This window comes from Pleuronectes platessa, chromosome 3, assembly GCF_947347685.1.
Source record: "Pleuronectes platessa chromosome 3, fPlePla1.1, whole genome shotgun sequence".
NCBI classification, from domain to species: domain Eukaryota; kingdom Metazoa; phylum Chordata; class Actinopteri; order Pleuronectiformes; family Pleuronectidae; genus Pleuronectes; species Pleuronectes platessa.
In genome coordinates, this window is record NC_070628.1 from 4,429,981 (window position 1) to 4,446,383 (window position 16,403).

The 16,403-nt window shown below is 42.8% G+C and overlaps 1 protein-coding gene across 5 annotated transcripts; it reads left to right on the forward strand.

Moving 5' to 3' along the window:
* Window positions 1-3,777: 3,777 nt before the first annotated feature.
* Window positions 3,778-16,175, forward strand: tab1 (TGF-beta activated kinase 1/MAP3K7 binding protein 1). 5 transcript variants are annotated; one of them, XM_053419481.1, is made up of 11 exons: window positions 3,778-3,848; window positions 5,050-5,180; window positions 5,513-5,666; window positions 6,142-6,237; window positions 6,974-7,112; window positions 9,533-9,649; window positions 10,649-10,760; window positions 11,723-11,867; window positions 12,197-12,410; window positions 13,272-13,425; window positions 15,514-16,175. In XM_053419481.1, exons 1-11 carry the CDS (start codon window positions 3,795-3,797, stop codon window positions 15,737-15,739), a joined length of 1,542 nt encoding a protein of 513 aa, XP_053275456.1. In that variant the 5' UTR covers window positions 3,778-3,794; the 3' UTR covers window positions 15,740-16,175. The 5 variants fall into 5 exon arrangements, with proteins under 5 accessions (XP_053275456.1, XP_053275457.1, XP_053275459.1 ...); XM_053419482.1 differs by having other exon boundaries at window positions 15,517-16,175; XM_053419484.1 differs by having other exon boundaries at window positions 6,992-7,112.
* The last annotated feature ends 228 nt before the right edge of the window (window positions 16,176-16,403 follow it).

A 16,403-nucleotide genomic window follows, 5' to 3' on the forward strand; every position in this document is an offset into this window, starting at 1 on the left:
ATGAAGTTTAGTCAGTAGATTGGATGGTCAGCATATTATTTGCTCTTTGAGATTGACCTCACTGTTAAATTGCAGTAATGCACCATTTTATTGCATATTGGATTTCGATGGCTTCAAACCGTGCTTGATATTGAGCCATAAATTTGTTTAATGACATAACAACACTGAGATCTTCTCTCTAACACCTGAAAGTTCAGGGTTGAGTCTGTGAAATGTTTTGTGTTGTGTTGGAGCCGAGAGAAAACGGTTGATTCTGACTCTCTGAGCAGAGTCGGTGTCTCTGCAGCGTCTCATCGGTTGAGATGCTTGAATAACTTTTCGTCCCGAAACTTCCCAGAACTCTGAGCGTTAAATCAACTCTCCTCTCTCTCTCTGTGGATCTGTCTTCTCATTATATCTGTCATGCATATTGAGAGAGTCGTGAGATCTGTGGTGTGTGACAGTGACAGGCCTCAGATATTCAATAATGCACAGAGTCTCTGTCGCAGCTGAACGACGGAGCCTGATTTGCTTTGCTCTCTGAAGAACTAACCTGCTCTGACTCAATAACTCAGCTTCACGAGCTTCCCCGGCAACTAATCAATGTTTCCTTCTGTCTTCCTCTCCTCTCTCTCCTCCCCCTGCTCTAACACCACCGCTCTCATCTCTGCTTCTTCATCTATCTCCACACCTTTCAATCACCTTTTCTGTTGCCTCCATCCTCCTCCACCTCCCCAAGGCGGTCCAGTCCTTCCTGGGCTTCCAGAGGTACAAGCTGGGCGCCGACTCGGCCCTGTTCTCACAGGAATACATGGACCCCAGCCAGGACGCAGCCGGAGCCCCCTATACCTCCTTCGGTGGAGACGACCTGGAGAGCCCGGGAGGCGGAGGAGGAGGAGGAGGAGGAGGAGGAGGAGGGGCCCAGGCCAACAGCGACAGTGCATTCGATGGCACTGGAGGCTACCAGCGTCAGGACTACTGAGATGTTGGGAGAGGATCTGGATGATGTTGCCCAAAGTTTCTGATTTAGAGCAGTTTGTATTGTTTCTATGCGTAAATTTAGAACAGGCAGAATACGTGGTTAACTTATCCTGGGACCAGTGGGTTGGTTTGATCCAGTATGAGACACAAATATAGCTCGGAAAAATTGTCATTCAAATATCTCATAGGCAAAGGAAACGACAACAAATAGTAATAAACAGTGACACGTAATTTTAAAAAAGGAAATTAATTATATTTTATTATGGGATCAAAAGAATACTAATATTGGCTCAGAACATCGTAGCTTAGTTTTATTATTTAGCACATTCAAAGAATTAATTAACTCTTATCCCCATCTGCAAATAAATACAACACAACATGGACCAAATTAACACAATGACAAAAATCATGAAATACATCAGATAATGAAGATTTAAATATCTCTAAAGGAAATTTAAGATGGCTAATTCAATTTAAAAAGTGCATTAACACCTGAACCCAGTTCCTCATTGGTTCTCTCTAGCCGGTGTGACTGGACAGTTTCATACCAGTGTCAGATCAGTTTCTGTCTCCAGGTCAGAAATATTGGGCAACCTCTCAGATTTCTGGGTAGAAACTGGAGATGGGATAAAAGATGTGTCTGTGAAGTGGGTTTGTGTGACGGCAGAGACGCTGGAGTTCGATCGGAGGTCTTCCAGAGGGTTGAGGGGTTTAGAAAGAAACGGTCACACTGTAGCAGATCAATGCTCGTGACCTCACTGCCTTCATCTTCAGAGTCAGCGAAATGATCAGGGTTAGATGACCCCCCCCCCCCCCCAAACAAACACGTGCAAGCCCGGGTCGACACAGGCATATTGATTTTAAACAGTTACAAGGTTCTGCTGACAAAACTCCTCAGAGGTGCGTTACAGGATATCAGCATCGTGGTGTAACTGGCAACTAATCCCCTCGACCGTGAGACAGGAGTGTGTGTCTGTATGTGTGTGTGTGTGTGTGTGTGTGTTGAAAAGAAGTCCTCTGTTGTTAGTTTTTTTTAAGTTGATGTGTGGATGTCTGTGTTTTCCTGTTTCCGTCTCTCTCACCTCGATGAATGCCTTCGTGCTGACTGCCAAGCAAAATCCAACAGACACAGGGCAACGCACATTTACCCATCATGCACTGCATCACAGTTCTATTACCGCCTCTCTAGGGTGACACTGAATTTAATCTGGTTTTAGTCCCTAAACCCCCTCAAACAAAGTCCAGTCATGTGACGTCAGTCCAGAGCAGGTCGTTCAACCAACCACCCAGAAGAACATCAGTTAATTTATCTGTCATTTCCAAAATTACGCCTGCAAACAACCATGAACACCCTGAGTATTTATGAACCTGCATCGCTCCTTTTTTCTTAAAGAATAAAGTATAACTATCTCTCTATAAATATGTGTAAATCTATAATTCAGTATATTATAGTGTTTATTTTAGGGCATTATGCTAGTTCTGTATAAAAAAAGGAAAAGACAAAAGAAAGAAAGTCTGTGGTCTGTCAAGTGTTAATGTGATAAGATATAAACGGTTCCGTGAGGTCGTCCACGCCTCATCCTTTCTGTTGCTTTCAGGGTAAGGAGATGCTTTTATTTTGGAATAATAATATCTACTATCAAAAAAAAAAATACAGCAACAAAAAATATGACCAAATTATTGAAAAAAAGTATATATGCACATATATATACTTTATACTGTACAACAGTGTAGACTTAGACATGTGTGTTCCGTGAAATATGTTAAAAAGTAGGAGGTAAGGTAAGATGTTAAAGAAAAAGATTGTGTACAAATGTTTTTGATGTGTTTGATTTTAACCAATAAAAATAAAAATAAATGCTGATAAAGGTTGAATTGAATGGTCTGGGCTTTCTGTTGTATCTTACATAGACAATCATAGAAACAAGAATATTAGATTTGTAGGTTTAAGTCTTTATCATTGATGTTTATTATACACAACTTAGATTGATATCATAAAAATTGATGTTTATCAGAGTGAAGCTTTTCAACGACGTGATTTAACTGATAGTTTAAGATTTATTTGATAATTCCCATGATTTTCTAAACTTTAAACACAGACCTCTTACTGTGACTTATATTTATTGACATGCACCATCAATATATGCACTTTCCTCCAGGGATAAATGTGTCACTATTAGTTTCTCAGATACATTTATTATGATCACATCAGGACGTGTTAGTTAAAATAAGTTATGAAAATGATTAATCACAACATGAACCTCAGCTCATAGGCCTGATGCAGTTGTAGTTACCAGTGAAGCCAGAAGATGGAGGTGTTGTCAAGTTTACCCAGTGTAATATTCATTTTATTTTATGTCACTTTTGTTATTTACTGTTTGGACAATTAAGGAAAAACATTTAATTCTATTCAATTCAATTTTATTTGTATAACCAAATCATAATATACACTATTTCAAATATACATATTATTCATTATATGTATTTATAAATATAATTAATTGATAATTCATATTTGAGTATAATAAAGATGTTCTTAAACAAACAAAAATGCATAAAAGTGCAGAAAAATTAACTCCAATTTAAGTGCTCTACAAAAATGTACAGATGCTGCCTTCAAGTGCTATCGGAAAAATGTAGTAAAGCACCTTTGAGTCCAACGAGAACAAGACGTCCTGATATAAAACACTTTTAAATCAGTGAAATATTCATCAGCGAGTGGCATCACATGATCAAATCAATTATCGATAAATAAAAACGTGTATTTATGGTTAATGTGCAGTTTTTGTCAGTAGCAGTGAAACTTTTCAGGGAAGTGAGCCGCGGGTCCGTGAATGCATCAGCACCCGTCCAACATGGCGGCGCAGCGCAGGACTTTGATGCAAAGCGTAAGTTAAAACTCCGCTTCTCGTGTCCTCCTCTCTCTCCCCTGTCTCCTCACTAACACCCTGTTGGACACGTCCTTCTGTCCCCCTCGGTGTCCGTCCCCGTCTTGTCGCAGCTGGAGCGTCGCTTCCGGTGTCTCTCAGCGACGCTCCAGCGGCTGCTAGCTGCTTTAGCTCGTCCGGATGTTTGCTAACAGCTTCCTGGTCTCGAACCCTCCGGACATTGTTATTTGATCTGTGACAAGTGAGTGGATGTCGGTGGAGTCACGAGCGGGATTCGAACCTGTGGTCACTTCAGCATCGTTTGGGGTTTTGAATACTCCACGTGTGAATTAGCTGAGAATCACGATTAGCTCACCAGCTACTTTGTAAACAAACAGGCTAAAGGAAGACTTGGCTTTGAATTCAAGTTTTAAAATGTCAGATTGTGATGTGATGGTTTGATTTAGTGAGTTTCACTCTTTATGATTCCTCAGAAACTTTAATATCTGAGCTTTCTGTGATAGTTGCTGCTGTCTGCTTGGTTTTATGAGTTCAAGTTTCCAAGTGACACAGCTCTGTATTTATTCATTTAATTTAAAAACGTGTTTATTTGTCTCTTTGCATCTTTCTAAATGAAATTCAAATCAGAATAGTTTTGTTATAATCTATATTTTACAGTGAGAACATGTTTTTTATTGTGTTTACTAACTTTTTTCAGGCAAGAGTATTTATGAAAATGCATTGCTCCAGTTTCTTACAATAAAACACGTCTATTTCTCTTTTTACAGATGTTAACACATAATTTATGATATTATAGTGTTAAATAAAAGATGATGCTTTGTTATTGGACATTATTCTTGTTCCGGTTAAAAGCTTAAGATTAGTTGAATCCAAATAATGTTCTTAATAGTTCTTACTTATTAAACTTGTAGAGCAACTTGCAACTTTATTCTATAAGTTAAATAGCATGTGTTTAAACTTTGTAGTAGCATTTCCGCGGTTGAGTTAATTGGTGTGTTCAATGGGGGGGAACTATTAATGTCCCTGACCGTCTAAAGTAAAGAATTTGTCATTTAGAAAAAGTATTTTGTGTCACTTACTGTAATCACAATAATTTGGTGGAAGATGTGAATGAATATAGTTTTCTTACAGTTGACCTTCATCAGATAAGTCCCACAGATTAATTGCTCATATCTTCATCATCCTCTTTTGCCCCCGACAGCATCAGAGCTGGACCGACGACCTGCCGCTGTGTCAGATGTGTGGCGTCGGCTCAGCCGCCAACTGTGTGTACGGCCCCGACGATAAAGGAACCCAGAGCCATCCCAATGAGGACGGACACCTCCGGTTCAGGTGAGACCTCAGGCAGAATACAGAAGGAAACAGAAACTGCACAACTAACTGCTGAGGAGGAAACAGCCGATGTATGTTCAACATCTGCATCTCAGATACCAATTGAAGTTTGTTCAAATGTTGGTAAAAGTCACAGCAGTTTATCACTGACAACTTCTCATATTTGCAAAAACTTGATGCGTTATTTTTAAGGTAATTTAGAATTTGAAAAATTGTAAATTATCTCAACCTGCCAGATGTGAAGGATGTCTTGTTGTCCATAGTCTCACAGTCCTTCCTCCTTTTAAGTGAAACCGGAGCCTCATGTTCGTTGTGTTTTCTCCACCAATCAGAGGCGAGGATGGCTGCTTCCTGTACGGGGTGTTTAACGGCTACGATGGCGGCAGAGTGGCCAGCTTCGCCTCCCAGTGTCTGACCGCTGAGCTGCTCCTGGGTCAGCTCAAATCCAGCCACACAGACAGTGACGTCCGCAGGATCCTCACTCAGGTCTGCAGGATTCCCACACACACATTTCTACGATATCAGGAGCGTGTACTAGGCATCGATGAGCGTATGATACACGTATGACATGTAGATGTCTCAGGGTTCCTCTGGTCATGGAAAACCTGGAAAAGTCATGGAGTTTTAAAATGTGTTTTTCCAGGTCAGGAAAAGTCTTGGAAAAAATCAAAATCCCAAAAGTTATGGAAAAGTCATGGAAATTTGTTATATTCATATTTTCATGTCGTTAATTTACGCTGAGTTTTAAATAATTCATATTCTTTGTGTCATTTAAGGTTTACTGTAAGCCTTGGAATTCTCATTGTTAGTATAAATTCTACATTTTCTCACTTTTTTGCGTATACACAGAGATTTCACAAGATGTTCGGTCATGGAAATTTGGTTTAAACTTATTGAAAAGTCATGGAAATCCATCGGTCAAAATGTGTATGAACCCTGATGTCCGTTGTTGTTTTTGCAGGCGTTCGACGTGGTGGAGAAGAGCTACTTCGAGACTATAGACCACGCTCTGGCGGAGAAGGCTCACCTCTCCACCTACGTCCTGCCGCACAACGAGGTAGACATGCACCACACTCTGCAGAGCACATCCAAGGATTAAGCTGAGAATTAACTTGGGAACTTCTCCGTCGATCCAGGCATTAGCCTGAGCCCTCGGAGACAGAGCCTGTTATGTTCTAATTGGTCTCATCAGCCTGTTTCATTAGATAAGCGTCTCTCTGTTTTCCCTTCTCGGGATCGAGATCTTCCTGCCCCCCCCCCCCCCTCCCCTCCCCTTCCTTATTTCCCTCTTCAGTGTTCTGGTTGATATTGTGGCAGATCACCAACAAAATAAAACATTGTGCGGCAAACACTAGTTTAATTAAGAGCACCTAGTTATGTTATCCCCTTCTCTGTTCTCTCACTTTTTTCTTGTTTTCTTATCTGTTTCTTTCATGCTCTCTATCTCCTGTGTTCTCACTCACCTCTTATCATTATTTCACATCACCTCCTGCCTGTTTCCTTTCTTTCCCTCCTCCTCCTCCACCGCTCCGCCCTTTCCTCTCGTTCTCACCTGCACTTCATCTCATCTCAACGCTCTTTTAATTCCCATCTCCTCTCTTATCTCTTCTCTCATTTCCTGTCTCACCTTCAATCTGCCTCACTCCTACTGATTTTGTTTTTTCCCATTTCTTTGTTCCCCGTCCTTCCTCCTTCCTCCTACCTAATATATTTGATTTGCTTGCCTTGCCCACTACCACCCCTCCTTCCTCTCTCCTCCCCTCCTTCCTCCTCTTCATTTCCTGGCTGCTCAGAATGTGTCCTTCCACCAGCTTTCTCCTCAGAGCCAGAAGGTGCAGGAGCGTCTGAAGGAGCTCGAGCAGGAGGTGTCAGGAGGAGCTACAGCTGTGGTGGCGCTGATCCTCAACAACAAGCTCTACATCGCTAATGTTGGTACGGACTCACACGGTCACAGAACACCCATAGTCTGATGGTGGGATTTAAATAATGCTACCACCAATTCAATATATATATATGACCAAAGCACATTGAGCCTACATCATCTGATTTATAGTAATCAACACTGTGTTCTACACCAGAATAGAATTCAATTCAGTATCTGCTTTACGCCAGCAGATGGCAGTCTTCAGATAGATTTGAGTTTGCAGTCATTTCTCTCTTTCAGGTCAGACCTCACTCGTCTTCCCTCTAGTGACCAGAGAGTTTGAATATATTTCAGGGGCAAAATCATAACCTGTCGGAGGTCATTAGTAACCAGAGGCTTATGGTTCAAGGTTTATAATGTATTTATTTATCAAATATTCAATATTTTTCAAAGAAACACATCTAAATACAAACTTGTCAACCAACGCAGGGATTTAAATACTATCTCAGATTATTGATCCAGATTATTTATGCATTTCCCATGGTTCTGAATGACCTAAACCAGGTTCAGTGTGTCTCACACAGCCTCCATGAAATGTTCTCCAGCAAACATGTTTTTCCATCTTTTGCCGACTGTTTATTTCCATAGAAAACCCGAAAACTGTTCCCACAGCTTCTGTTTTCTGTGGCCTTCACACAAATGCCTGAATCACATCGACTCCCTTGATTCAAAACATACCTACAGCATTCGTCATTGTTTTTTTTAATCCCCGGTGCCAAATCTGACTCCTGTGAACAACAGCTGCAGGGGCAGTGGCTCGATAGGTCGCTCTATGTGTATGTTTGTGTTAGAGTGTGGGTGGTTGTGTATAAAGTGTTCACATTCCTATCTAACGGATAAGAAGGCATCTGTCATTAATATCTTACTACAGCAACCTCCAGGCCATTTTATATGGGATAGGCAGACATTCACAGGCACCTCAACCCTGAGGGGCCACAGTCATTTCTAAGAATCTCTATTCAAGAATCATCAAAGTTAAACATCAGGGTTCCAGACTCTAGTCACTGTAGATACACTTTACAACAAACTTCACACAGCACCAATCAGAGCATTAGCAGCTAGTAATGAGAAGAAGATTATATTGGTCACATGCATCTTGAATCCTCCATGCCTGCTGAGGATGGTAAAACAATTAAGCACCATCAGGACATAATAGGACAAATATAGTATATTTACTATCCTTTCCAAATTTAATCGGTTTTCATTTTTTCTGTTATATAAGTTGTAATGTTTGATGTCATAACAACTAGATTATGCATCAACATTAGTAAACCCTGTTAGTGGACATGGTTCTTTGGCTTCTCAACAAATGCATGCGTGTAGTTCTGACCATTAAGAGGCTCAAACTGCGTCTTGTATGTATGACAATTATAAAAATGTGAATTACGCTTTGCACCTGCAGGGGGAGCCAAAGTGCACTGCTTCCATCTGACTCTAGGGCTGCACTCTTTCTATATCACTGTAGTTAGGAGCGTTTCCTAAATCCCATAAATGTACGGTTGAGTTTGAAGCTTGGTTGCATCTTTCACTTTGTAGTGACACACACACACAGTCTTCCTCTGTGGTCCGTTTTCTTTTGTCCTCAAGGACATGACACAGAATACTGTAGTGGGGTTGGGGGGGGAAGAGCAATTAAACGTGGGTAGGCGGACTGTTCCTCCTGCTGGTCGGTTGTGTGAGGGTCAGGAGTTCAAAGTTGACAGAACATGAATCCCACCGAGGTTTCAACATAAGCGTAGGAAGTGGATTCTAAAAAGCACTCCCAGCTGTCTGTTGACGTGAAATATATTTGACAGCTCAGGTCGTATGACCCATAATTTGATATGCTGGGAGTAGGAGTAGGAGTAGGAGTAGGAGTGTGTGTGTGTGTGTGTGTGTGTGTGTGTGTGTGTGTGTGTGTGTGTGTGTGTGTGTGTGTGTGTGTGTGTGTGTGTGTGTGTGTGTGTGTGTGTGTGTGTGTGTGTGTGTGTGTGTGTGTGTGTGTGTGTGTGTGTGTGTGTGTGTGTGTGTGTGTGTGTGTTAAACAAGGATATATGAACATACAGAAAGCATGGTTGGCTATTAATCACTACAATGTCAACACTGCCAGGTTAGATCTACACAGCTGAAGGTATCATGGTCAGTTTCAACAGCAGACTGACTGACTTATTAAACAGCTGTATGTGATATCAATAATGGTTGCATTCCATGCAGATGTACGTTTAAGAAAGACAGAGAATTTGCAGATATCTTTTGACTCCTTAGTTTGTCAGCGGCACCGGGAGGCTGTTAAAACATTTATTTAGTTTCTACCATCCTATGCATACAGGCAGGATTCAGCATACATTTGGTAGTAACCACTTTCTTCTCCTCCCTGGTAGAAATCGACAAATATAAATTCTCCTTTTGTAAATACTCTTGTGCTTGTTGTTGTGTTCTGCGGCTCCAGGTACCAACCGGGTGCTGCTGTGTAAGTCCAGCAGCGATGGCCAGAATCAGGTTCTCCAGATCGGCCGACCACACAACACCGACAATGAGGACGAGCTGCAGCGACTCGCCGCTCTGGGTGAGACTCCGATAGACGCTCATGGAGAAAGATGATTCTTATTTTTGTGTTGATTTTGTTTTGTTTCCGTTTCTGACTTTGCATTTAGAGACTTTTGAAAAAGGGCTATAAGGATATTTCAAATTATCAGCTAGATGCCACAATTCACCAATTTCTCATTAGTTTTGCCTCTTTCCTCTTGTTCTCAGCAAACTGCTCTTTTCCTGGAATTAACACAAAACCAAGCAATGAATCCCATGAAAGGTTAAACAGAGTTTAGAGTTGATTTTTTTCCTTTCATTTCGGTCTAGATTTAACTTAGAAGAAAAGCTTTTTGCATTTGATTGTCCTTAATCTATTATTTACTTACATATATGTGGTTCTCACTGATTAAATGACACAATTATATCCTGGTTGTATTGGAATAAAAAGGGATTTCACTACAGCAGACTAAGTCCATTCAGCCACATCTTACATTATGTCACTGTGCAGGACAGAGCCATTAGTGTAGACTAGCTTGCACTGTGTCATCTAACCGTGGTGGACAGCCCAGCTAATGGTCCAGTAATGAAGGTTTTGTGTGTAACAGAAAATAAGCACAGTGTGAAAAGCTTTGCAGAAGAAGCGTGAGGTGTGGCCCGGCACCTGTAATAAATATTCTGTGGAATTGGCTGCATCGATCCCCAGCGTTTCGCGGGCGCCATTAGAGGAGGAGGAGGCAGAGCTCCGTCTCTTTGTCTCCGCCGGTCGGGAGTCATGTAATTGCTCTGCTTTTCAGGCCAATCTCTGAATGAATTAAATGAAATGACAGTCATTCCATTAACCCAGCAGAAGGTGACCTCTCCCCTCATATTTTCATCCCACCCTGCCGCTCCCTGCCTCCTCTTATTGCTCTTGTCTCATTGCTTTGTCCTCTTCTTCTTCTCCCCCCCCCCATTCCAAAAACCTCCTGCTCGCTATCCACCCTTCCTAAGACTCATCTGCTCTCTGCTCCTCCATAACGCCTCTGGTCTCCTCTAGGTGTGGACTCTGCTCGTGTGAGACAGGCGGGACAGATAGCAGGACAGAGCAGCACCAGGAGACTGGGAGACTACCGGGTCAAATTAAACTACACTGAAATCGACCTGCTCAGGTGAAGCCACAAACACGCTGTCTATTCATAAAGCTCCCAAACTCCTCCAGACTGTTGTTTTGTTTGTTTAATCCACAAACAAACATCCCAAACTGTCAAGTGGTGCTTCTACAGATCAGAGAGTCATGTGCTGCTACTGTGTTTTCACTGTTATATGTGATAATGTGTTTATCAGTCCAATTTGACTGAACCGGTCTTTATGCTAAGCTAAGAGAGTGGTATCAAACCTTTCATTACCCTCTGGGCCACGAAGGGATATTTGGGGTAAATATCACACTATTTACTTTAAGAACTGTGTTTCAAGGGAAAATGTGGAGACTGAAGAAATATTTTGAAGTTGCCTCTGTGTCAGTGTGTGTGTGTTCAGCAGTACCTGGACAGTTCTGGCTTCAGTATCAGAGCTGAATCTGTTCCAGTGCTTACTTTTACGACACCTGAACCTCCTGGAATCTGTAATCCAGGGCCCCCCTTCTCTCACATGTCTCATTTCCTGTTCTTGTCTGTTGTTCAGGGCCGAGCAAGTGCGGCTCAGATCTATGAGTCATGCCAAGAATGATCCTCAATGAGAGGCACAAAAGAATCCTTGTAGGATTTCCTCCTTAGTGCCATCGGAGAGAGTGCAGGAAATTTGATGTTTTCAAAGTATAAGCAATCGATCTTTGGGTCGATGGGAGTAGCTGGATTTATTCATTTCAGACATTTGACTGAAAAAGAGGCAAACGTCTGAGTCAGTCGGACATTCTCTGGAACTCCTCCTGCCTGCCCCTTGGTAGAGTCAGAGAAATGTCTGATTGAGGTAGAATATTGCAGGAAAATGACATTCTAACATGTGGTGGACATCAGACTAAACAAACATAAACATAAACATTGTGTAGAGTGTGTGAAACTCTTGTTTTCCCTCTTTATCTCTTTGTGTTGTTCATTTATCTACATATCTATCTCTTGTCTTCCTCTGCCGTCAGTGCTGCAAAGACAAAACCAATCATTGCGGAGCCTGAGATTCCCGTCAGCCAATCGTTGGACAGTGTGACGGGCTTCTTGTTGCTCTTGTCAGAAGGACTAATCAATGCTCTTGAGTCGGCCCATGGCACAGAACAGGCCAATCAGGTTTGTGCATTCATCCAGCTTCTCTCCACCTCAACCAATTTACCTTCACTTCATGTATTCCTTTAATCTGTGGTAATATTTCTCTACTTCCGACTCTGACTCTAACCTTCAGTCTCCTTTTCATATTAATGTTATCGTTGTGTTATTTTTCTTTGTCCTCTTCCTGTAATCACATCTATGTGACCACTTAGTCTGAAAGTCCATTATCGGCGTCTTTTCCTCTTCTTCTCTTCTCATATTCATATTTTTCTTTTCCTCTTTATCATCCTTCCTCTAACATCGATATTTATCTTTTCTCCGACTCCTCGTCTCCTCTGCCGCCTCTGTAGGAAATAGTAGCCATGGTGGCAGCAGAGCTGGCCCTCCAGACCAGTCTGGAAGCCGTGGCCCAGTCGGTGGTGGAGCGCGTCAAGCGGCTGCACCACGACGTCTACGTGTCCGGCCGTCAGAGGGCGACCTACTGCTCTCAGCACGAGGACATGACGCTGCTCATCCGGACGCTCAACTACCCGCTGGCTGAAGGAGCGCTCACACCCACTCAGGGTAGGACTGGTCCACACGTCACAGAAAGCTTGTACTGGGACACACCTCTGTACTGGTTCCACCAACGCCAGTGGGCCTCACTTTGAAACTTAGAAAAATGTGACAAATATTTAATTCAAATTCATACAGTATGTTTAGGAATCATAAAGTCGTCGTATCAGTGGTTTGTAACCTTTCTGGGCTCTGAACTCTTTAGAATAAATACATCTTTAATCTTCTTGAGCTGTTTCCACTTATAGCACAAATTTATTTTTAACTTCTCCGTTTTTTAAATTAGACCTGAAGGGATAAAGCTTCACGGTACTTGTTTAAGATTTTAACAGAGAAGAATATCCTTCTTCTGATTACATGATCCTAGATATCTGTATCAGATTTATAGTTCTGAATCATGACCTCCAAATATCTAACAACTTGTAGAAAGTAAATCCAAAACTGTTATTTTGAATATGCCTACCCCCTGTTGTTTAATGTTGTGTTAAACTGTACTTCCTGCAACTTGTCCAAAAGTCCTAACTACTCAGAAAAGTGATCCCAAACTGCATCTTTACTGAAACCATGGTTCAGTTTGATCTGGACAGAGATCACCTCGTTAGAAGAAACCTTGAAACAACACCACGTCCTTCTCTTAGCAGCCGGCTTTTATTTTCTAAAGGCAAAGATTTTATGAAGTGCGGCCAAAAATATCACAACAAGCCAAAATAACAAGGCCAAGGCAGAAAGACAAAAAAAATCCAATTTACTCCAGGTCTCTGAGATATCTTTTTAATGCTGAGCTGTTCCCACTCTTGTTTTTCTTAATAATAGCACCTATGAAAAGTAAATAACAATGTCGGCTCTTTTTTTTATTCCCTCTTCCTCCAGGGGGTCGTATCTACCCAGTGTCTGTGCCCTACTCCAACAGCCAGAGCACCAGTAAAACCAGCGTCACCCTCTCACTGGTCATGCCCTCCCAAAATACCCTCACCAATGGAACCAACACCGCGTCCACTTTAGAGGAAGGCACCCCCACGCCAGGGTAAGCTTGTTTTATCTCCTCCTTCCTCTTGCTCTGTGAGTAAACATGTTTTTCCGGCCCTGGCTCCCTCCCACTCTTTATGTTTGGTCTGGGTGCGCTTGATTTCTATTCCTTTGCATGTTGTTTCCCTGCTGTTCAGTCCCTGATTCGTGCTTTTTGTCTGGTATCTGTTGCACCTTCATCTCATAAACTTCTCACTTGGTGTCCCGCCGCCCACTCTACCTGTTTTAGTAAAGCTTGTTTGAACTCCCACGTGCCGCTCTTTACTCTGAGCTCTTCTGACTCGACACCTCCCTCCCTGCTGGTGGGTGTGTTTGTGTATTTTTAGATAACCCTGTCCTCCCTCCCTTGGTCTATTTGTTTAAAGTAAGCTTGATATTCACTTCCCTGAGTCGCTCCCCTGCTTTGCTTATTTAATTGTGGGCACGATTTTCACTTCCCCATTGTTCCCATGTGTGTGAGGCCTGGATTCATTACACAGTGTCCAAAGGGCAGATTGATCTTCTACAGCTGAATCAATATTTAGTAATTGTGATTTCCTCATTCAGACATTACAAGCATGTAGATGTAATTACAGCAGCTAGGCTCTCGGGCGTCATCTTTACAATTGATTTACTGGGTTTGGCAGAAACAAATGACACAGGAAGTCATTCATGCTTTCCCAAGAAAAACAATATTTTACAAATTGTTGTGAGTAACTGGCCCCAGTTCAGCTGGTGTCGACCACATGCTTTTCCCATCGCCTGCATCCCAGCTGGTAAAATGGTAATGGACTGTGTTTTTCTAGGTGGCTCCTCGAAAGCACTTTAAATACAAGTCACATCCACACAGCACTTCTATACATCTTTTTCTGTCAGTGACACTCCGGCGTGTGGACAAGGGAAGCAGGGGATTGATGGGTTAGTCGACAATCCGCTCTACCCCCTGAGCCGCAGCCGCCCGCCCGGCCGGGTGTGATCACAGGACGTTTCAGCTCTCACCCACGAGGTGTCTTCAGTTCTCTTAGATGGGAGGTGACACTTCTTCAAGAAACACAAACAAATCTACTGAAGATACCAAGACCTGGATGTCTGAGCATCTTCACAGTTAGAACGATTATCATAATAATACTTTTTTCAAATTGGTAAAATCTTTCTTTGTAGTAGATTTGCAGTTCATTGGTTATCTGAGTCCCTCACTTCTCTCTCTCTCTCTCTCTCTCTCTCTCTCTCTCTCTCTCTCTCTCTCTCTCCCTCTCTCTCTCTCGTTATCGCTCTGACACAAACTCACACAGACAACACAAGTTGTTTTATTTGCGTCGACTGGGGAAGTGAGATCCGTGGTCACAGGAAGCATCTTGATGTCAGCTGTGCACCGAAGAAAATAAACGCTATCCACTTGGGATTAAATATCTCAGGATGGATTAATACCAGATCTGAAGTGGTTATATTGAATTAAATAATCTATGCAGCTCTTATTTAAATGTTCAATATCCTTTTATCATCGTTTCAATGTTCTTCCACCACCATAATTGAGGAACGCGTCCTTAACCTGCAGCTTTGGTTTTGCTGCATGTGCAAACTTTCTCTCTCCTTGTTCCCCCCCTTTGCTGAGTCGTCTGCGAGGATTACTTTCACCTTCTTCCTTTAGGACCTCTGCTCTGTTTGTGTCTGTCACTCACTGTCAGACTCACATCTTCATTTCTCTTCCTCGTGGTCCCCGACTCGCCTCTATCCATCCCGTGTCCTCCTCTTTCGCTTTATCCTTTTGTCGCTCCTTCAGCATGTTTCACCAAACTTCCTCCCAAACCTGTGTCGAAGTCCTGCAGCCCATAATTGAACTCCCTCCTTTCCCCATCTCTCCCCTTCCTCCTCTCACCCTCTCCACCTCCCTCTTCTCTCTCTCTACCACCCCACCTCCTCCCCGTCCTCTGCCCGTCTCCACCTCTCTCCTCTGCCTGTCCTCCCATGATATGGACCCCGTCCTCTCCTCCGATGCCCCCTCCTCTTCGTCCTCCATTCCCACCCTCATACCTGCCTCCTCCCCGTCCTCCACCTTCCCCAACCACCCACCTTACTCCTCCTCCTTCTACTCCTCCGCTCTCCCCAGCAGTCAGAGCCCCACGGCGACCCTCCAGTCCACCAACACCCAGACGCAGAGCTCCAGCTCCAGCTCGGGAGACGGGAGCCTCTTCCGCCAGAGAGGCAGTCAGGCAGCGCAGCCCGACGAGACGGGCAGAGTCCCGCCCTACGTGGACTTCACTCAGTTTTACAGCCTGTGGGGAAGTGACCACTGTGACGGCCAGAGCACCCAGGGAGGACTGGGACCCCAGTGATGAGGAGGGTGCAGCGAGGAGGCACGTGGATATTGAGACTATAGGAGGTGTTTGGGCTATTAATGTATGATAACTAAAAATAAGTGACCTAAAGGTGCATGAGGACGCATGGAGGACGGACAGAGGTTTTCACGGCCTTGCTATCAAAGAACTGTGAAGCCAAGTGGAAATTGTGAGGAAACAGTTTCACGACATGCCAAGAAATGATCTTTGCTCTTCCGTAACAGATGCTGGTGATGAGTGATTGTGAATATATGTAATCCAGATTGTAGCCATTGTTTGTCAGGTTTAAAAAAAAAAAACGTGTAGGAATCTCACAGACCTAAGAATTTGTAGAGCTGAGAGTAATTACAAACTCTCAGGCCTTAAAATGGGATGAAATAATGCGTTTGAAAGTATTTTTTTTATATGTACTGAAATATATCACTCAAATGAATCAACGGACTCTCTTGGCATCTCTTCGTGGTTACACACTCACCTGTTTTGATTTAGCTTGATGTCTTGAAACAAGACTTCGAGATTACAGGTGGTCACATACGATTTTAAATATGCGTAACCAATCAAGCTTCATTAAAACGGACAAAGGTAGTCGATTAAGGAGTAGCTAAATACCCGGACAAGACACCATGTATTCTCTCAAATGACCAATAGAGGGCGACTCCCC